Source organism: Theobroma umbraticum, unplaced genomic scaffold (assembly GCF_002168275.2).
Source record: "Theobroma umbraticum cultivar Fairchild unplaced genomic scaffold, ASM216827v3 scaffold_30.0, whole genome shotgun sequence".
NCBI lineage: Eukaryota > Viridiplantae > Streptophyta > Magnoliopsida > Malvales > Malvaceae > Theobroma > Theobroma umbraticum.
In genome coordinates this window covers 12146659-12169315 of record NW_018397254.1, presented here as the reverse complement: position 1 = coordinate 12169315, position 22657 = coordinate 12146659, and the positions used below count along the sequence as shown (strand labels likewise).

Sequence of the window (22657 nt, the reverse complement as noted above, 5' to 3'; positions counted from 1 at the left end):
AAAAAAAAAACCTGGCAAACCAATCAACAAACAAATTCAACAACACAAAATAAAAAAAAAAGGAAAAATGACTAAAGGGTATTGGAGAAGCCTAAAGAACCAAGACTCTATACCACCACCATAAGAACAATCGAAATAACCGAATATAGGCCCACAAAAGAAAAGAATTGGGTAATACGGTTAGTCTCACTAATACAGTTAGTCACACCACTATACCCATAAAAAATAAAGCAACAACCTCGTGAATGTAAACAAACTTAAACAAACAAGTCCTATTTTTCAAAACAACGTAGTTTTGAGGCACAAAACCGAACCCTAAAACCATCGATTCTACAAGCTTTTTTTGCCACAAACCTTAGTAGTTGACCCATTCTCGACAAAGATCCATCCTTTATCTGTTCATCCCATTCCTTTCTCCCATCTCCATTCCATTCCCCTCCCCAAAAAAAAAATGACCATCCTTAAACCCATCCAAAAACCAAAACTTCTTATACCAACATCTCTGCAAAAACCAAGCAATAATCTCTCTTTCCTAAGACCCCAAAAACAATGTAAAAATGCACCAATGAAAGCCATCTATTTTGTTCCAAACCCCCAAAAATAAACTAAGAATCCATCAATGAGAAACCAAAAACCAAAAGAAAATCTAAACTACAACAAATCATAGAAAACGAAAAGATGAAACACCAAAAGAAAACCTAAACGACAACAAACCCTAGACTCTAGAAAAAAAAGGACAAACCAGATAAAACAAACAACATAGCAAAACTATCCCTGTTTCGACCACCATACACACAGGCACCATTAAAACGACACCATTCCATGAACAAAAAAAAAAAACTTTGAATGTCATCGTTTTCATGCAATGGAGGGGAAAAAAACAAGTACACCAAAATGATTTCATTCCACCACTTGACACAAAAAAAAACCCCACAATGCCCCAAAAATGACTTTGTTTAAACACACAAAGAGGAAATAAAAAAAAAAAAGAAAAAATCACATCCCTCAATTGAACGACACTTGGCATTTAATGGGTGTCCTAATCGCCTGTTGAAACAATACATCTAGAATATGCAACATGGCCAACTTTAAGAACTAATCGATGTTAATTGGTTACATTTATATAAGCTATCATTTATATGTGAAACAAGTCACGATAGAGATATTTTGAATCCTCCTAATTTTGTTCTGCTGAGTTACCATGATTGGGTAACTTTTTATAAATCTTTTATTAGTAATGAATCCATTACAAAGCTTTTCAAGAAAAAAATTTGTTCTATTTAGGCTGAGGAAAGAGAACTTCAAATCTAACTATATTTTTTTGGAATATAAAATACTTAATTGATTTGTTGGACAATAATGAGAAAGTGAGAGAAAAGTCATAAAAAAACCAAAAAGCTTAGATCTTTTTTTTTCTTTAATTAAACAAACAAAAAATAAAGTGATTATATAAACAAAAGTTCTTATTATCTTTTTACAAAACTCTAGCTATACATTTAATACCATTACCCCCTTTGAGAATAGAAGTAAAACAAAAAGTTTTATATGAGATAAACATAACCTCAAGATGTTATGTGAGAAGATGCTATGCCATAAGGGGTCTATGTGAAATTTACCTTATAAAAAATAATTGATGTTTCAATTATATGTAATTAAAAATTTCATAATATTAACATATAAACTATTCAAGACTATTAAAATTATAAAAAATATTTTCAAATTGAATTTACTCAATGCAGCTAGAATTTTTATTTACAAATTGAATAAATCTTATCTAAACTATAAGGTATCCTACTTACATATCCATTTTACACTTGACATCTATCTTTGGTATTTTAACATTTTTGGAGGGTATTTTCAATTTTTCACTTCTTTTTATCCTTTTCTTCCTCACCTCGTTCTTTTTGCCTATACTTGCCTTTTCCTGCTTAAACAAGTCGAAGCCTAAATCCCAAGTAGAAATTTTTTGCCCATCCAAAACTTTGTCTTCTTCCTTTCTCTTTTGTCTCTTCTTTCACACTCAAAGACCTTCCACTTAGACACTCTCTTCTCTTTTAGAAAACCAAAAACCCCTTTTCTCATTCACACTAGTTTTCTTCCCTTTTTGTTTTTATTTTTTTTAAATAGACCATTACTGATTTTTGATTTTTTTTTTTGCAAGTTTGGCTAGTGTTCGTTATCTTCCAACATTGGAAGACCATGGGAAAGTGAACTAGGTGAGTGAACAAATGGGTGACATCAATTTATATTTTCTCATTATTATTATTATCTATCCATGCTCTTGATATGAGATTAACATGCAAATGTTGAGTGTTAGGAAATTTTTACATTGAATTATTTTTCCTCATTTCAGTTTTTTCTCCATGATTTTGCATTCTTTTTTATTTGTTTAGACCAAATTTGTGTTTTTGTTTATCTTAAAATTAGACTTAACATATTGATAATTTATTTAGTAATTATTATCATTATTTAAAGATTTATTTTATGTGTGTATATATTTAAGTAGATTTTCTTTTATCTTGACTTTACATGTATTAATTATAGAAAATGGAACTATGAAAACAAAAATGAAATATAAATGTTGTTTATAAAGTAAATTTTGAAGATTTGATTCTTTTATAATTTCATTTAGTTTGTGTTCTTATCTTCCCCAAAATATCAAATTGCTTTTGGTGTATGATGATCCTTGAGAAAAGTGATTACAAAGTATATGTAATTTTGTTGAACTTTTATCCGAAATTGGCCACTTTTGCTCATTGGGTCTTCTCCTTTCAAAATAAATTAACATGATGTATGAATCTATGTACTACTTTGCTTTCTGGTATTTATTGTTGACTGTTATCTTACTATCAAAAGTTTTCTTGCTAGCATATCTATGAGTAAAGTTCAAGTACGCTTGCAACTTTATGAGAAAAAGCTGTTGAAGGAGAATTCGTATCTCCATATATACAAGTTTGTTACTTGCTCAGTTAACACATTACATTGTTACCTGAAATTTTAAATGTTTTATGTAAACTCAAACTAAATAATGGTATTTATTTTGCTATTTGATATAGGTTGCAAGGGATTGTTTCATTAATGCTGAGCAGTTAACCATTGTTGCGGTAAGTTTTTGTTGGTTCATATGCTTTTAAAATAATATATGTATTGATTGGTAAATCATAAAAATTGTCCAATTTTAATTCAAAGACACGTATTTGATACGAAGGAAGACTCACTAGCAAAAATAAATGATTGTGATATCTATTTTTAAGCTTATATATTTTACTTAAATGACTTAATAGGCACTTTGTAAATGGCAAGATGTTATTGCTCGTGCAAAAGGTGAAAGTACTGCTTACGTATTACCAAACAAAACACTTCTCGAAACTAGTAGGAACTTTTCAAGTTTTCATCAATTTCCAATGTTTATTTTGCTTTTAATAGTACTTATTGTTTTTTCTCATTGGTCAAAGACAAGCTGATGCCTGTAACTACTAGCAAGTATGTTCATTAATCTAAACACCCATATTTGTTCTCTATTTCCTAAGCTTTGACAACTCCAATAAAGAGGTTTGATTCAGTCTCTCTCTCCCCATTTGCAAAAAGTTGAGGGATTTTCAAATTAGTTGTATTGTCTTGGACACATATTCATGTGTAAGAAATGTTACCACTAAGACATGGGGGATTTGTATATTTTTTGATTTTAGGAATATATTTGTAGAAACCTATATTTCTTCAACTGTTAAGTTCATAAAATGGAAGAATGAAATTGAGAAAAAAGAATATTACTTTGGACTTTATAGGCATCAGCATTTTTTTAATTTGTTAATTAGCCTAAAACTTTAAGACTTTGCTTTGTAGGAGTGATTATAGAGAGAAAGACAAAGATTTAGGAAGGATAGAGAACTGAAAGGAAAGAAAAATAGTTTTTCTTTCCTGTTCCATGCTTGGTAGGAAATATGGATAAGTGGTGACAAAATAAAATTGTTTTAGTCTATTGTTTGGTAACATTGAAAAATGGTTTTTCTTTTCAAAATATAAGTGGACAATACTGTAAATCTATAATACTTAATTTACATAATGCTTAATTTTTTTCTCAAGTCTTCTTACTCGGGAAGATTATTTTTGTTAATATGGACAAAAATGGCAATCAATCCTATCAAATTTTAGCAAAATTCATTTTCTTTCCGCTTTCCAATTTCCCCCCACCTTCCTCCATCTTGCACTTCTCTCGTATAAAAAAAAATCCTAAATAATACCTAAGTACTAACTACTAGGTATTTGTTTGGTTTGATATGAGGCATAATAAGAGGAGATTAGAGAATGAATTTAAAATGGAATTTTAATGTGAGGGAAAATAACCTAAAATGTAAGGAACTCTATTTTAGTTAGGTTATTTTTCTCCAAATCACTTCACTTTTGAAGTTACTTAATTGGGTTTGCAGCAAAATTGGAAATGATAATTCTTTACTTTACGTTCTGCTCTTGTACTTCTATTGTTTAAGTTTAAGCTTAACAATGGACTTCGTGTCTGTTTACTGTTAGAATATGTTATATATGATATCACACTAGTCATTTGAATATTATAGAACTTTTTGGCATCTCGAATGGTGATTTAGATTTGATTGTTGGTTAGCAAGAACATTGAGAAGTGTTTCAGTTGTGTGCTATTAGTTTGAGTTCTATTTTACTAGTAGAACACGTTTTGTAAGTTTAATTCTGGTCAAGTATTATAGGCTTAGCTAAGGCAAGTTCTAGCCATTAAAACACCTTGGAACTCTCCAAGCAAGGTGCAGGCCTTTGGCCCCTGCTCGCACCTTTTGCAAAGGTGAAAGCACATAAGGTTGATTTATATATAGCCAACACTGTAAATATAATGTTTTAAGAAGTGTTATAAATAGGTTATTACTATGCAAAAAGATGTAAAACTTTGTAAGTATATTTTATGATAAAGCAATCACAAATGTGAGCATATGAATGTAAGAAAAGCTTAAAGTCAATAAATAGTAGGTTTGATCATGTATATTTAAATAATTACTTTAGATATAAATGTTAGTGTTGTAATAGTAAATACCTTGAAGTAATAATTCTCTCTTCTGTTCTCTATATAGGCTGTTAAGATTTGTGTAGTAATTTTGAAAATCTCTAAACCTCATATTGAATAGGACACTTAAGGGAACTATGTGTTGGGTTTGGCTATGGACAATATGCTCAAAATTGCACAGCAGAAAGAAAATTAAAACTTAAAAAAAGTACATCTCTACTCACAGATCACCATTGTGATATTTTAACACATAAAATAACATATAAAATCATAAAATTAGAAGCTAACCTGGCCAATGTTCTTCTGATCGGAATAACAATCTCCTCAATGCAACTTGCTAATACCATAAAAAGCAAGAACCTTAGCCAAACAAGTCTTTAGCCTCTAACGGTAATACATATGATTTCCCTTGAACCTTTCAGCAAAGAAAGAAGATTTTAACTATGCTTATGTGCTAGAAAAAAGAGACAATGTTTTTTCATTTTCACTTCTTACAAGGATAGCCGAATCACATGCTTGAAAAAATTGCTTCAAAAACAATTTTTCTTCTTCACATTATAGGTGATGGCACATAAGGAGAAAAACCTTTTTTTTTTTTGACAACTAGTTTTTTTCATGTGTGAAAAAATAGTTAAATTTGATTTATATAGCTAGGTTAAAATTAACTTTAATTTTGCAATAAAGCCCTCCATATTACAATATAGGCTTATGACTTAATAAACTATTTTAATTAAGCCCAATGAAAATTAAATTGAAATAATTTTCTTTATATTATTGCAATTTCGATATTATAATTATAACTATTTATATATTATGCCAAAAAGTTAATTAAACTCTTCTTTAATTAAGTTTATAGAAGTTAATTACCTAGTATATGATTTAGTTAAACTTAAATCATCACTCTCTCAATTTAATTTAAATATAATTATTGTGTGTGACCCATTAGGTTCCTAATATGCTGATAATGGAATTGATTAATGACTTAATTGATTAATATAAATTTCAATCAATTAATTTATAATCAATTTCAATCAATTAATTTATAATCAATTTCATAGACCAAAATTGATATCTAATAATATACTATGTCCACCCAATTGTTAAGAAAATCAAAGGATTATTTAACAACTTTTTAATGTATAGTCTATCAATGTAATTTATTCTGTTATCATATATTTTGGAGATGATAAAAGCTTGGTATAGTGTTTACTCTTATTGACTTCCATATTCATTTTTGTAGTTATAGCATTAACTTTATGAAAACTTATGAAGCTTTTTATAATCACTACCTGAACTTGTCTCAAACCCAATTATAATGTACCTTACCCAAGTATAATTCGATTGAGTACCCGCAGGTACTCTATAATAAAATACCTATTGCCATCCCTATCGCTATGTCGCGTGGATACTCCTCTAGTTAATAATTATAATAATAAATTTTAAAGGAAGCTATATGATGAAATTATAATTGTATATGTTTATAAATTAGATAAAATTTTCTAATATTAATAATAAAAATAAAAATATGTAATGAAAAAATATGACTATTTTAGTCAATCAAAAAAATTTTTAACATCATGTATTTTTATACATTATTATTATTTTTATTGATAAAAATAAAAAATTATTACAAATGTATGTAAATTAAAATATAAATATAATTTTACATTTATGTAAAAAAATAAAATTAAGTACTTCGAAACGGACTGTGTGCAAATATAAAAAAAAGGGACCCGTCAAGAGTCAAGCCCAATAATTTTATTGGGCCCAAGTTACTGACAAGGCTGATCCAATATTAAAAAATCCATCCAAAAATTGCACATGGGCCTTTTGGCTTCCACAGAGACAAACCGTTTTAAAAAGGAATAGTCGGCTATGGCCCGGTCCAAGTACGGATTCGTCTTTTAGTCTGGGGAACGAAGGACTCATTTAAAAGTGACTCCCAGGATTGCTTGAGGAGAAATTCAGTTACCTAGCCTTAGAACATTCCCTTCTCTTTTCATTTTCCAAGCCCTTCACTTTGAAAGTACCCCAAGGAAAGAGAGAACCGAGAGCCCTAATCGCGATGTCGGATCCGAAGAGCGGTGCCGGAACCTCCCAGACGAAGGCTCCGCCCAAGGACCACAAGAAGAAGGATGAGAAGAAGGACGAGGATCTGGTGAGTAGGCTTTTCAGGATTTGGGCTTTAGTTAACTGTATTGATTTTTATGAATTGCATTTTCTAATCGTTTCTAGGCTTCTTTTAAACTTGCTTGGGTTTCATTTTTTGGTATACGCAGTCGGAAGAGGATTTGGCTTTGAAGCAACAGTTGGAGTTGTATGTGGAAAGAGTCCAGGATCCTGATCCTGGACTCCAGAAAGTAGCTCTTGAGAGCATGAGGTAATCAATTATTTGGAAATTTGAGTAAAAATAAAGGGAAATGAAGATTATTTGTAGTTAAAAAAAGTGTTAATTATGTATTCTTATGTTCTATTAACATTCTAAGAAGTTGGTGGGTCACGTCAAATGTGAAATTGTCGCTGTGAATGTATCAAATTGTTGTGTTTTTCTTGGTTTCACTGTTAGTTGGAGTATACATGTATGGGTTTAGTTGGAATGCTGAATAAAGCATCATTTTTTATTCTTTGATTTGACATTCTTGTAGGCAAGAAATCCGTACCTCAACAAGCTCCATGACTTCAGTTCCAAAGCCATTGAAGTTTCTCCGTCCTCATTATGGAACCCTAAAGGCTTTTTACGAGACAATGCCAGAATCCGATTTGAAGGTATTAGTTGTTTTTCTTTAATTATCTCCCATTACATTTTTCATAAGGGTAATCTATATGGGTTAGGAAATGTGAGGAAGGATGATTTAGATGGAGGCCTTGTTTTATATATTGGGAACTTGCTCTTAATTTATATTTTCAGAGGTGTAATTGTTATCTACATCTATTTTGGGGTGTTAAGGTTATTTGATTTTAGTAAGTTTGCTTGTTTATCAACTCGGTTTAGGAAGTAGCCTATAAATGCATATGCTGTTTCATGTCACAATTAGCCATATTCTCACAAATTGGGAATTGAGCGTTTTTATCTCCTTTGATTGGAAGAATTTTTCTTGCAGCCTTTGCTTTCCTGGTTATTTCCCTATTTTGCATGTGTCCTGAATCACTAAGTTACTTTCACTTGTTTGCAGAAATACCTAGCTGATATCCTGTCCGTGTTGGCGCTGACCATGTCTGCAGAGGGCGAGCGGGTAGCTTTCTGATTTTTTATTTTTTATCTTTTCCAGAATACCATACTAGGAGAATTACATAAGTTTTGCAATATCTTTTCTCATTCCTCACTTTTTTTGTGCTCTAATTTTGTTAATTAATCATTTGTTCCATTTGACAATCCTACAGGAGAGTTTAAAGTACAGATTGTTGGGTTCAGAAGGTGACATTGGTTTGTGGGGCCATGAGTATGTGAGGTGAGCATTGTCTGACTTTATATCATACTATCTTATCCTTTCTTTTCCTGGAAATTTTGTATTTCCAGTTTTTTATTAGTGATATGACTATATGTGGTTGAAGTTGTGCGCAATCTTAGATTATGATCATGATTTAAGTTTTACCTGTTGGTATCAACTTTGATATATAAGCTTTTCTTTGGATTCTTGATGTAAGGATTCCCTATGTGAACTCTTTCCCTCTATTGTTCATCTTTTCATGTTGCTGTTGAAATCTGATAGAAAGTTTTTATTGTCACTTGTTTTTAATTTATTTGCTGGCAGGAACTTAGCAGGAGAAATTGCACAAGAGTATATGAAGCGACAGGTTAGTAATCTAAGGGATCTTTGGACATCTAGTATTTTTTATGAGTTATGCACTGTAGAAACAATTTTCTCTATAGAATTTTCTTTAATGTTGAGAAATTAATTTCGATTTTAGTTTTATTTACTTGCTTTGCTGCCAATACAGAGTGAAGAGGCCCCAATTGAAGATCTAATGGAGCTTGTGCAACAGATTGTTGCTTTCCACATGAAGGTAAGCTCTCTCCTTGTCACATGTAATAGTAATTGTTTTATTGCAGAAGAACAATTCTTGTCAGAACTTTACACAGTTTCCTGTTTCTTACTTTTCTGTAATTACTATACAGCACAATGCTGAACCTGAAGCTGTTGATCTCTTGATGGAGGTACCACACAACATTATTTCTTGCTTCAGGTTTCTTATTTGAGTTCCCTTCTCTTTTTATTGAGCTTGAAACATGTGATTTACAACCAACTGCAGGTTGAAGATCTTGATCTTTTAGTTGAGCATGTTGATAGTACAAATTTCAGGAGAACTTGTCTATACCTCACCAGTGCTGCAAGGTAATTGGAAATTCAAAGCTTCTAAACTACTTGTTTATAACAGACTATTTACAGAAAGTGTTTCTTTTATTTGTTCTCCTGATGTTAGGTCTTCACTGGTGGTTTCTGACTCAGTATTCTCCAATTAATCATATGTGAAATTTATTAAGTCTTAAATGCTGAACTAATATTTTTAAGTAGATCTCTGATATATTATTATCCATGACAAATGATGTTTCTCTCTTTCACTCTCCCCTTGCTAACATTTCATACTGCAATAATTTGCAGATACCTCCCTGGACCAGATGACATGTTAGTTTTGGATATCGCATACACAATATATCTTAAGTTTGAGGAATACGCAAATGCACTTCAGATTGCACTTTTCCTTGACAACTTGCAGGTTTGTTTTCTATTATGTTCCTCTCCTTTCATGCAATGTGGTATTGTGGAGAAACTTTATTTTTTTCAGGATTTCTGTGTGAAATCCATATGTGGATTTTTCCTAATAGTTTAGACTGTGCTCTTGCAGCATGTGAGACAGGTGTTTGAATCTTGTGATGATCTGCTGAGGAAGAAGCAATTTTGCTACATCCTTGCTCGACATGTAAGTACTAGGTTTGCTCTGGCTTGATTTATGTGCTGGAAAGCAGTTTTAATTCTTGTTTGCTAAATACATTAGTTGGTTATATTTTCGCCTAATTATGGATGGTTCAATTTTCAATTTCTAATGGTAAAAATTGGGTATTGATGGCTTTAAATTTCTCTGGACTTGTTAGCCTGTGTATGTATGCATGAGTGTGAATGTGCACTTGTTTGACATGCATATGGCATTTTCTGCTTTGTTTGTTTGTTTATGTTTGTATTTATTTTTGTGCAGGGGATTGCTTTTGAGCTTGATGATGAGATGTGTGCTGAAGATAGTGACAGAGAGTTTTTACAGGATATTATCAACAATGCTAAATTAAGTGAAGGTTATCTCACCCTTGCTCGTGATATTGAGGTTATGGAGCCTAAATCTCCAGAAGATATCTATAAGGTTTGGACTTCAGTACTTGCTAAACATTTTGAGGTAGTAGATAGGATTTGATACTGTATCAATAGTGCGGTAGCTGGTAGTCCCCCTCTCTCCTTTATTTTTTCCGTTCCTTACTGGAGGGTGTGAAATAATTACATGCATGGTCAGTTATTACAGTGAGTGCCTCTTTTATTTTACACTGGCACTGCCATTGTTGGCTAATTTGCTTCATCAAATTGGTGACTTATATGCTTGGATTTTGTTAGGCTCACTTGCTTGATGGCCGTGCTAGTGCTGGTGCAAGTGTTGATTCAGCTAGACAAAACTTGGCTGCTACATTTGTAAATGCATTTGTTAATGCAGGCTTTGGCCAGGTAGAATGGGCAAACTTAAAATAATTAGAGCATGGCGAGCTTTGCTTCTCTTATAGCAGTTAATATTTTTCCCTTGCAGGATAAGTTAATGACAGTCCCACCAGACTCTTCAAGTGGTGGTTCATCTGGAAATTGGCTTTTCAAGAACAAAGAACATGGGAAGACCAGTGCTGCAGCAAGTCTAGTATGTTTTGCTTCAATCAGTTCACCCTATTATTACTTTTGCTTCCATATGGGCATACGTGCATAAACTGTTACATAATTTCTTGTTAGGAATTTTGTTTAAATATAAGATTCTTATCACTTTCTTCATAACAGGGAATGATTCTATTGTGGGATGTCGACTCTGGGCTTGCTCAAATTGACAAGTATTTCCATAGCAATGATAACCACGTGATTGCTGGAGCATTATTAGGAGTTGGGATCGTCAACTGTAGTGTTAACAATGATTGTGATCCTGTCAGTTTTTTTTTCTCTCCTCATTTCTTGGATTGTGCAGAGTATATTGTTTAATATAAGTTTGTCCTATTTTCTCTTCTCAGGCATTGGCACTTCTGAGTGAATACATAGGTAAAGAAGATTCTTCAATCCGAATTGGTGCAATTATGGGCCTGGGAATTGCATATGCGGGTGCTCAAAATGAGCAGGTATACATCTCTCTCTCTCTCTCTCCTGTTAACAAATCTGGTAGGCCATGGTGTTGGCAATTATGTCCTTTGTGATGAATGCAGGTCACCACTGCTATATTTTGATTGGATGCACTTAATGTTTTGGTCATTTAAATAACTACCAATACTGTTGAGTTTTCTTTGGGAATTTGGCTGAAATCGTGGAAGGGAGATATTTAGTTCTAATGGAACCTTACCCAATGTTTTTGACAGATTCGTAGTAGCTTGACTCCCATACTTAATGATGCTAAAGCCCCCCTTGATGTGATTGCATTTACTGCAATTTCATTGGGTTTGATATATGTGGGTTCCTGCAATGAGGAGGTTGCACAGGCTATAATAATTGCTTTAATGGACCGAAGTGATTCAGAATTTGGGGAGCCCCTCACTCGGCTTTTGCCTCTTGGTCTTGGTCTTTTATACCTTGGGAAGCAGGTAAATAACAAGTTGTGGGATATATTTGTTTCTCTTAAGTTGATTACATATTTTTTTGGTCTTAGCTTCCATAGGTTTTTATTTTCAGTTTGAGCAAAAGTATAGTCTGCTATATGCAATTTCGCTACATTTTCATCCTGACTTGTTTTGGTAACACTTCTACTCTAACAGGAAAGCGTGGAGGCCACTGCAGAGGTCTCAAAAACTTTTAATGAAAAGATTAGAAAATATTGTGATATGACGCTTCTTTCTTGTGCCTACGCTGGAACTGGGAATGTTCTGAAGGTAATCTGTGAAATCCATTAAATACTGTTGATAATTGGGATTAAGGGGCGTGTTAGCTAAACTGTTTTATTTGCAGGTCCAAAACCTTCTTGGTCATTGTGCTCAACATCTTGAAAAGGGTGAAACCCACCAGGGACCTGCTGTGCTTGGAATTGCCATGGTAGCAATGGGTGAAGAATTGGGTCTTGAGATGTCAATTCGTTCACTGGAGCATCTTTTGCAGTATGGTGAGCAGAATATCCGGCGAGCAGTTCCTTTGGCTCTTGGTCTTCTTTGTATATCAAACCCAAAGGTATAAATTAATCTTATTACTTCTGATCTGGCTGAGCAACCCAGTTTGGCCATTTTCAAGGGGATGGAATTTTTTGGTTGAGGATTTAGAGGCACCACTTTTTCATTGTAGCAAATGAACTATGTTATTGAATTTGATCAATATGATCTAGTGAAAGTCAAGCTGAGATGCAGTGAACAATTGAATTGGGTTGTTTCTTCACAATTTGCATGACCCTGCTCTTAAACCTAAGATTTAAGGTCAAGATCCATTGGCTTCCAAGCTGCATAGAGAGTTTTGCAATCATTTTAATGCCTTGTTCTTACCATGTCATTGGTTGCGCATATGTTCTACAGGTTAATGTTATGGACACTTTAAGCAGGCTTAGTCATGATACAGATTCAGAAGTTGCAATGGTAAGATGATTACAATAAAGTTTAATCTATATTTTTGTTGTTATTGGATCTGCTTTCAGTAAGTGTTTGTGTGGATGCTACAGGCTGCAGTTATCTCCTTGGGTTTGATAGGTTCTGGAACCAATAATGCTCGCATAGCTGGCATGCTTCGCAATCTTTCAAGCTATTACTACAAAGATGCCAGCCTTTTGTTCTGTGTATGTTTTTTGGACTATGTTTATAATTTCTTTCATGAAACCATGTGCGTTGTTAGGGAACTAAGCCTCGATTGGTTGTGCAGGTGCGAATTGCTCAAGGTTTAGTACATTTGGGGAAGGGTCTATTGACTCTTAATCCATATCATTCGGATCGCTTTTTACTATCACCGTAAGTGGTTCTTCCCATTAGCATTCACTAAAATAAAAAAGGTAAAATATCTTGACTTTTTTAAGTTTTAATCGAAATTATACAGAGATCTATTAATTTTCGAAATAGATACTTTATCCCAAAAAAAATTTTTCGTTGGACACATAGATCCAGCCGATAGTCAACCGTTAGAATTCCGTCAACTTGTTGACGTGGTAAAAGTATAAAAATAATTTTACCTTTAATTAATTTTTATAATTATAATTATATAATTTTATTAATTTTTTTAAAAAAGGAGCTCCTCGTTGGGGAGCCCCATCAAGGCTCCCAAGGGAGCACCAGTGCTCCCCAAACCAGCCTGTGCTCTCCTTTGGGAAGTTGGGGAGTACTGATTAGTGCTCTTAATTTTTTTTCAAAAAATATAATAATAATATTTTAAATTAATAAAAAAAGAATGGGTATTTCAATCTTTTCATTATTTCTATTAACGGTATTTGTAATTTTGGGGTGGAATGTTCATTTCGAAAATTAATAAATCTCTGTGTAAGTTCGATCAAAATTTAAAGAGAATCAAGGTATTTTACCCAAATAAAAAATAAAACTTCACAAAATGATTTATTTAATTACAACTTGGGGGAGTAGCTTTCTGTATCTATATTGCTAGTAGATGTTTCATTTTGGTTCATGTTATAAAGATTTCTTTCGTCACCTCCAGGACTGCACTTGCTGGTTTGGTTACCATGCTGCATGCATGTCTTGATATGAAAGCTATAATACTGGGGAAATACCATTATGTTCTCTACTTCCTTGTTTTGGCAATGCAGGTTGGTTTCAGTCAATACTAATCACTTTCCGTTTTTTAACATATGAAAGCTATAACCCAATGCGTTTGTTAATTGCAGTTTTTGTGACAGTCATACTTATATTGGTTTTTTTTTTTCTTTTTGGTGACAGCCGAGGATGTTAATGACTGTTGATGAAAACCTCAAACCTCTTTCAGTCCCAGTTCGGGTGGGCCAGGCTGTTGATGTTGTTGGCCAGGCAGGTCGACCCAAGACTATAACTGGTTTCCAAACCCACTCCACCCCAGTTCTTCTTGCTGCCGGGGATAGAGCAGAACTGGCTACTGAAAAGTAAGTGACCCCCTGCATGACTAAAGTGAAAAAATGTTGCAAGATTTAACTGAATGTCTGATTTTCTAACGATTCAATATGTACAGGTATATTCCCCTGTCACCCATCCTAGAGGGCCATGTTATCTTGAAAGAAAATCCGGATTACAGAGAGGATAGTTAAAGTTGAAAAGGCACGAATTTGGAGGCTACTTCAATGGTTGTTTTTTGTAACTTAATTTTTATTCATCATAAAATTTTCATTCATCTTCTGCGAGCATACACGTCCCTTTGGCCTTTTATAATCACAAATTGCAATAGTTTTCTATGAAGTGTTTCTGAGCTTGAGACCCATTTAGCCATCTAAGTTATAAGGCTGAGATGGTAGGTTTTGCTGCCGATGGTCTGGCCATTGATGGCTGTTTTGTTTTATTATGCCATGTTAGCTTCCCTCCTTTTGAAGATATATCAATCAACAAGGCTGCAATCTTGGGTAAACAAAAATTAAAATCCCCCAGGGTGACAAGATGGGCATATCATTATGTAAAACACTCCTGGAACGAAATAGATGTTGTTCTCTCTTACACAATGACGTAGGCTTGGAAGAATATTGATTTTGTTTGACCAGTGGATTTCATTGGGCACACGAAAACACCAAGCAAAACTGGAAATTAACAAGTGCTCTGCTTAATAGGTGAGCGATTGGTAGGTCTGTTATAATTAAGAATTAAATGAATCAAATAAATTTAAAAAATTGATTGAAAATGATCAAATTTTTTTTAAAAAATCGAATAGAACAAACATCAAATTGATTCGTTCAGTTTGGTTTTAGATTAAAAAATTCAAATTATCACTTTTGTTTTTCGTAAATTATAACATTGATAAGTATAAAATAAAATATATATAATATTTGTGTTTTTATGACATAATTATGTCTTTTCACAAAAACTATTAATTAACTTTTAAATTCTATCATGCACGATTTAACATAATAAAATTAATAAAATTAATATTCACAATATATGATCATTTAACGCAAGTAGGATTGAAGCAAAAATCTAGTTGAAGTCAGGATTGAAAAAGAGGCACGGTTGAATGATAAAGAGTGTTTATGTGCTTTTCACATGTTTCACTAAAGTAGTAAACAGACTAGCACGTGTACAATTTATTTTAGTTAGTTACTTCCCTGCTTTTACTCTTTATCAAATGTAAAATGTCTTTTGGTTTAGTTCGTTATTAATTACTTTTTCCTTTTTGTTTGGTTGGTTAGGAAAACAAAAGTATAAATACGCTTGTTGTATTCATTTTCCTCTTAATGAAGATATTAGAAAATTTTCAAAATGGCTCATCTTCTTTCAAATCTTCCCTAATATCTCATATGGTATTAGAGCGGGAACTGAGGTTCTTGGTATGATCTTTCGTTAGTTTTCTCTTCGATTTATGTTGAAGATTCTTGACTGTATAGTATTTCTTGGTTACATAAATCTGAGTTCTTGTTTAGCATTTTTTTTTCTTGTTGATTTTATCGAATCTTGCATCAATTGATTGTTTGTTTCTTGAGTTTTGTGGTTGATAATGGAAAGTTCATCAGCTTAGAAAACTTCTATATCACCAAATGAGGATTGCAATCTCCTTATTTTCTATATCACATTAATCATTATGGATTAGTTATAATTACTCATAAACTCACCTCTAGTAATTATGTTATTTGGAGTAGGTCTTTTATGCTAGCTTTATCAATAAGAAACAAAGTTAGTTTCATAGATGGAACCATACCTAAACCAAAAGGTACAAATGCTTTATTTGGACCATAGATTCGATGTAATAACTTGATCTTGGCATGGCTTTTAAAGTTTATTACACCTTCTATTGGATCCATTGTCTTTTACATGGATTTTGGAATTGATATTTGAAATACTTTGAAGCAAAATTGTGCTTAACTAGACGACACTAATGTATGTAATCTTTAGTATAATCATGGTAATGTTTCCAAGGGAAATATGTTTGTAGATTTATATTTCATTGAACTTAAAGAATATGGGAGGAGCTTAGGAACTGTAGACCTTGACCTTTACCACAATGTGAATGTGGCAACAGTAATCCATCCTGTTTCAAGAAATATTTTGGTCAATACAAGAAAGATATAGTTTTTAAGTTTATCATTGGACTAAATGAGACTTTCTCAGCTTTAAGGTCTCAAGTTACCATCATGAAACCATTTCTTACTTGAGACAAAGTATATAACTTAGACTTGCGAGAGGATTATCAAACAAGTTTGTTGATTCAGTGTAATCTAGTAATAGAATCATGTACTATGGCAGTGTCTACTGATAAAAAGAAGAAAGGGAAATCAAATCTGATTTGTACTCGTTGTGGTAAAAAAGGGCATATGAAGGAGAAGTGTTTCAAACTTATGGGTTCCCTGAAGACTTTAAGTTTACAGAAGGCAAGGAAAATTTCAAGAAACACGCTTCTTCTATTAATAATGTGTCTACTGCTGGTTCATGTTCATCTGTAAACAAATTTACTCAGCAAAGTCAAAGAGAGGATCTCATTGGCACTAGTTCTATGTCTCAGATATCTTACATTAAGCACCAAATTCACAAGTTAATGGCACTCATTAATGATGGTAGTTTTGACAGTGACCATGGTCTTGACATTTTGTTAAACACTCAACAGACAAAACCTCCACTAGTCAATTCTACAGTTGCAAGTATTCTTTCTGATTATTTCTAGTAAATTTTTCTTGGTAATTCCTTGGCTAGATGGAAATCCAAGAAGCAGTCAGTAATTGCTCGTAGTTCTACCAAGACTAAATAGATCAATGGCCTTTTACATGCTGTGAAGTAATCTGGTGAAAGAGTCTTTAATAGATTTTGGGGTAAAACAAGACACAACAGTGAGACTTTATTATGATAATCAATGGATAACTTATATTTGGAAAAAATCTAATTTTTCATGAACGTACAAAGCATATCAAAATAGATTGTCGCTTTATATGAGAGAAAGTACTTGCTAAAGTCATTGAACTTGTTTATATTTCTATAAAAGAACAGCTTGCAAACTTGCTTCCTACTAAAGCAATTTTATAAGTTACTCGGTAAGATGCACGTTTATAATATACTCGTGCACCTTGAGGGAGAGTATCAGTCAGGATAATTGAATAAAGATTAAAGCAAAAATCTAGTTGAAGTCAGGATTGAAAAAGAGGCATAGTAGAACGATGAAGAGAGATCTTGTCCTTTTCACATGTTTCAATTTTACAGTAGTAAATAGACCAACACATGTATAATTTATTTTAATTAGTTACTTTACTGCTTCTACTTTTTAACAGGTGTAAATGTATGTTAGTCTAGTTAGTTCTTAACTACTTTTCTCACTTTGTTTAGTTAGTTAGAAATAGTTAGAAAAACAGGGTATAAATATTCTTGCTGTATTCATTTTCCTCTTAATTAATGAAGATATTCGAAATTTTCCACAATGGCTCATCTTCTCTTGAATCTTCCCCAATATCTCACAACAAGACAATAAACTTTCGCATGTCATCAACTTAGTAAAAGGAAAATATATTTTTACATAATTTAAATATATATAAATATTATATATATAATATTAATTTGGTGTTTTGATCGATTCAGTTCAAATATATTAAGATCGACAACCAACTAAATAAACCAATTGAATCAAATTTTTTAAATTAATAGACTTAATGGACCACTTAGACTGAATCATTTTACTAAAATTATATTTGGTTCGGATAAATCATTGTTTTGGTCCAATTTTGCTCATCCCTACTGCTACCGTTTCATTTATGATGCGTGTAATTAGCCTAGCAGTGTATGAAGTAGTTAAAAATTTAAAACCAAGGACGCAGCAAGAAAAGGTATCAACTGTACTACCATATCGCTTAAAGCTACTTCACATAATAAGACTGCAGTTTTGGATGTACAAGCACAACGCGAAACAAGATAGAGATTAGAGAAGCAGTTGCGGTTTGGGTTGCGGTTGTCTCATAATTTGTGTAAGATGATTTGAGCACCATATTGAGGTTGAAGTGTTACAGCAGCATATGGAGCGTGCGTATAGGTTGGTGAAAGCTCAAATGAGAAATTCTGCAAGATTCTGGCCAACGCTAATTTAGATTCAAGCATCGCAAAATTTTGGCCAACGCATATCCTTGGGCCCCAGCCGAAAGGGAAGTAGGATATTCTATCCTTGGTTGCCTTCAAAATCCCTTCTGAAAATCTTTCTGGCTTGAACTCCGTTGCATCTTCTCCCCATTGTTCTGTGTCCCTATGAACGAGGTGCAATGGCATAAACAGCTGCACCCCTGCTGGAAGACACAAATTTCCCAGCTTGGTCTCTTTGTATGTCCGTCGAATGAGGGGTGTTGAGGGGTATAGTCTGAGGACTTCAAGTAGGATCATGTTTACCTTGAAATAAAACACATTAAAAAAGTTTTAATAAAAAAAAAAAAAAGAGAAATCAATCTCAATCAAACAACACAAGAAAAGCGACACTGCACTTACTATCTTCAAGCGATTCAAGTCATCGTATGCTAGTTTATTCCGCCCAAACACTTGCAATACTTCTTCCCTGGCTCGCTCCTGCCAATCAGTATGCATGCTCAACACAATCATGGTCCACGTTAGCAAATTGGCTGTGGTTTCCTGACCAGCAAAGTAAAACAACTTGCACTCTTCTATCACATCCTCGGTGGTCATCCTGGAATTCGAATGCTTCTTATCTTGTAGCTCATCGAGATTAGACTTCAATAGCAAGCCCAACAAATCGTCTTTGTGATCTCCTGATCCTATAACCTTCTCTCTATTTTCTATTATGCCTGTCAATAGGGATCCAACTTCTTGGTGGATGTGCCTCATTCTTTTGTTTACTTTGGTTGGCAGAAACCTAATCCAGAATGAATTTTTGAAATGGAATGAGCCATGTAAGTGATACTATTAACGATAAGGAGATTGTATTTTTAGTTGTTTAAAATTTTGGGTGACAATTTTTTTTTTTTGAAAGGTAAATTTTGGGTGACAATTAATATTAACTCTCTATATAAAAATTTTAAAAAAATGTTATATATAATGTGAAATTTCAGGTTAGTTAAGTTGAAAGTATCTTACACACATAAATATAATATAAAAACATTAATTTTATTAATTATGAATTGATTTTAAATTGGACATTATTAGTCTTGAAATTTAACATACTATCAGAGTAGATATTGGTCTGTTTATTAGTTTTTTTTTTTTATAGACTTGTTGTTTTTACATATAAAATTTATGTAAATATCCGTCGTGTTAAAAAATAATCGTCATTAAATTTTAAGATTATTATATCTTACATACACAAAACAGGTAGCGTTGCCAAGCAAATGCCCAATTAATCGTGACGATAGCGAGTGAAACAGAAGGCGATAATGAATGAGGAAATGGCATTGGATAAATGTACCTTAACCATGGGAAATTGATGCTCATCTGAGATTGTAAAAAGAGGCTCCCCTGTTCCTTTTGGAGTAGGAATATCAACCTCCCTACTTCGAAATTGCTACCGAAAGCTGCTCTGGATATGACATCCCCAGTTAAGTTTTGAAATTCAACAGACATATCCACTTCACAAGATCCCATGAAGTTTACCAATTTGCTCCACTTTTCAATCAATTCTTCGGTACAAACCACAAATGCAGGCAACATATGCTAACAAAATCACCCAAAGGATAAAAATAAGTTGCCAATAATAATGGAAAAGATGCTAGACAGGAAGCCAAAGAAGAAGAAATAACAAAGCAATTACTAAAAAAGATAAACCTTCAACTTCTCTATGTGGAAGGCCGGATTAACGATTTTCCTGTGTTTGGCCCATTTATCCCCGTTATAGCTCGCAAGGCCAGTCACGAACAGCTGAGTGAATGAATTTATGTCTGGCTTAGGGAAGTCACCAGATTTGTTGCTCAGAATCTCTTTTATTAAGTCTGGCTCCATGATTGCCACACGAGGAGTTGTTCCATACCAAATAACAAACGATTTTTCTGCATAGTTTTCACATATACGTTGAAGCTTGTCAGTTGCATATCCTTGAAGACAATTGACAGTCTCGAACGGGCAAGATGACAGGGTATATTGTTTCAATCTCATCAAAGTACGAGGCAGACCTCCCTCTTTTGACAATTGATAGTCTACATGCTTTCTTTTTCTTCTTTATTTTCTTGGTGAAATATGCTAAGCGAAAGGTTAGATGGCTGTCTAAACATCACCCCTGAAACAGTAATGTAATGAACTTGTAGTATAAAGAAAGTTCATTTCTACGCTGAATCAATTTAAAATATATCATACTGCTAATTATATGCTCTAATTTTGTCGCTTTTGTTTGTCCAGAATATATATAGCAGCAGTTTTATATCTATTTTGATGCGTGCTGGCTTGGACACTAATCCCACCTCACATGTCCCAAAGTCAAAAAAGCATCCTGATTTTTTAGGCCGTGCCGGTTTCGATTGCAATGATCCATACGATTATTATTATTATTTGAAACCATATCAACTGAATGGGCAGACCCCGGAACGCAAAAGTTGAAAACATAAGGAAAACCAAGACCGGAAGTTATTGAAATCAGCAAACATTAACGTGGGGAAACAAGTATAACATACTGTAAGTCGTGACCAGATCATGAAGCAAAGGGTTGAGACGAGGCAAGATGTCGTGCGGCTGCTCGACAGGTTTCGACCCTCTTTCCTTTGCTAACTTGATCATCTCCTTGATGTTCCCGTGAATCAACTTGTACGGATGTCCATGGATGCCCTGTTTCCATAGTTGCTGCTCTATCGTTTTCGGTCTCCACCATATAGCATAGAGCAGGTTCAGACCCCAGGCAATGGCCACAGCAGAGAGAAGTGTGATCAACACTGCCATGATCAAAACTTTGGTCTTTGTTTTTCTTTTGTTGGGGATGGGAGTATGGCAATTGGGAAAGTAGGAAGGGTAGTTAAGTCCTCGTATGGCTTTTGCTGGAGCAGTTTGAGGGTAATTACCAGAAGAAATGTCTCCCACAAAAACCGTGAAAGCTACGTCCATCGTCTTACAATAGCAAGAAGTTCACTTGTCTCATCTATCAATAAAAAATTGGAGTCAAACTTCCAAATTTGAAGTAAAAGAAACGAATGTTATTGTCATCTTATCTTAGCTTTGACAGACTTAATTGATTCCATACACTACATTATAATTAAAATTTTTTACGTATTTTAGAGTTTCATTCGTAGATTCAATGGCATAATTTTAGATTTTAAAGAAATTTGGATAGAGACAATGGCATCTAGGTTGACCTCTCTCTTTACATTTTATCGAAAAGGATAAGTTTATCTTCTAGAAATTATGTCAATTTCCATTTAACAAGTAGAAATAAAATACTATACAAACCGGCCAGTTTAGTTATAAACAATGGCACGACTGTGACATGCCCCAACTCCCCATTATTATTATAAGGAAAGTTGGAAATTTAAAAAGACAAAGTTTACACGTGTGAATTAACATATGATTAATGTACAAAATTAAGATATTCATTAGACATATTGGGTGAATGATTTTGGTAAAACCCAATGCTCATTCAGAAATATAAGGTAGCGTTTGGTATGAAAGAAGTAAGAGCACATTTCTTACAATGTGCTCAATTAAATTACATTGAAGTTGTAGTGTTTATTTTGCAACAGACCACTGCAATGTAAGATTGTTTGGTTGTAATGTGATTGCAGTCCAAAACTAATGCAATCATATTACATTATACTCTGTAATGTTCTTAAAGATATTTTTACTCTTCAACTTTATTACCTTATTAAAAATATTTTATAATGTTATAATTAAAATAAAAATATTAAAATAAAATATATAATATAAGAATCAAAAATTAAAATAAATAAAATATAAAAAATTAAAATTTATATAATATAAGTAAAATAAATTAAAATAAATATATAACATAAAAAATTAGATTAAAGAAATAAAAATAAAAATATATAAGATTATAATAATAAAAAGATGATATTATATAAAGATTATAATAAATAATAATAAAAAATATAAATATATTAAACTTATATTTAAATAATTAGGAGTAATTTTAAAAATTAACATTACATTCCCAATAAAATACTTGTAAACCAAATGCTGCAATGTTATCTTCTCTGTATTTTTTTTTATTCAAGTTTCACCTTTTTTTTTATAATAGAATTTTTATTAATTTCTAATCATTCTTGGAAAACACACTCCTGACAAGTCATTGAACAACATAGAACTGACTTCTGGAGGAGGTACATCATAAGAACTAAAGTTATTATCTAAATTAAATCCAATATTGGCCATGCCATCTGCTACCATATTCCGTTCTCGATAAATAT

General features: G+C 32.8%; 2 protein-coding genes across 2 annotated transcripts; one reads left to right on the top strand and one right to left on the bottom strand.

The window, feature by feature from the left end:
• Positions 1 to 6970: 6970 nt before the first annotated feature.
• On the top strand, positions 6971 to 14594 carry LOC110409521 (26S proteasome non-ATPase regulatory subunit 2 homolog A). The gene is made up of 25 exons (XM_021418884.2): positions 6971 to 7184; positions 7306 to 7406; positions 7672 to 7792; positions 8200 to 8259; positions 8408 to 8475; positions 8779 to 8821; positions 8966 to 9031; positions 9144 to 9182; positions 9278 to 9360; positions 9628 to 9742; positions 9872 to 9946; positions 10220 to 10378; positions 10624 to 10731; positions 10811 to 10915; positions 11050 to 11190; positions 11274 to 11378; positions 11613 to 11834; positions 12006 to 12119; positions 12196 to 12411; positions 12747 to 12806; positions 12890 to 13003; positions 13087 to 13172; positions 13867 to 13975; positions 14106 to 14284; positions 14371 to 14594. Exons 1-25 carry the CDS (start codon positions 7092 to 7094, stop codon positions 14444 to 14446), a joined length of 2658 nt encoding a protein of 885 aa, XP_021274559.1. The 5' UTR covers positions 6971 to 7091; the 3' UTR covers positions 14447 to 14594.
• A 3543-nt stretch (positions 14595 to 18137) lies between these two features.
• On the bottom strand, positions 18138 to 21356 carry LOC110420049 (cytochrome P450 CYP72A219-like). Its single transcript, XM_021433210.2, has 5 exons — positions 20918 to 21356; positions 20079 to 20299; positions 19723 to 19967; positions 18792 to 19173; positions 18138 to 18695 (listed from the first exon to the last, which is right to left on the bottom strand). The coding sequence occupies exons 1-5, from the start codon at positions 21339 to 21341 to the stop codon at positions 18273 to 18275; spliced, it is 1695 nt and encodes a 564-aa protein (XP_021288885.1). The 5' UTR covers positions 21342 to 21356; the 3' UTR covers positions 18138 to 18272.
• Between the last annotated feature and the right edge of the window lie 1301 nt (positions 21357 to 22657).

What these genes read in the sequence shown, in the direction of transcription:
- LOC110409521 (XM_021418884.2), top strand. Translation starts at nt 7,092, where the DNA reads ATGTCGGATCCGAAGAGCGGTGCCGGAACCTCCCAGACGAAGGCTCCG. An exon ending in TGCCAGAATCCGATTTGAAG is followed by an intron (nt 7,793 to 8,199) that starts GTATTAGTTGTT and finishes ACTTGTTTGCAG; the next exon opens with AAATACCTAGCTGATATCCT. An exon ending in GCAGAACTGGCTACTGAAAA is followed by an intron (nt 14,285 to 14,370) that starts GTAAGTGACCCC and finishes CAATATGTACAG; the next exon opens with GTATATTCCCCTGTCACCCA.
- LOC110420049 (XM_021433210.2), bottom strand. Translation starts at nt 21,341, where the DNA reads ATGGACGTAGCTTTCACGGTTTTTGTGGGAGACATTTCTTCTGGTAAT. An exon ending in TCCACATAGAGAAGTTGAAG is followed by an intron (nt 19,968 to 20,078) that starts GTTTATCTTTTT and finishes TGATTTTGTTAG; the next exon opens with CATATGTTGCCTGCATTTGT. An exon ending in ACTTGAATCGCTTGAAGATA is followed by an intron (nt 18,696 to 18,791) that starts GTAAGTGCAGTG and finishes TTTTATTTCAAG; the next exon opens with GTAAACATGATCCTACTTGA.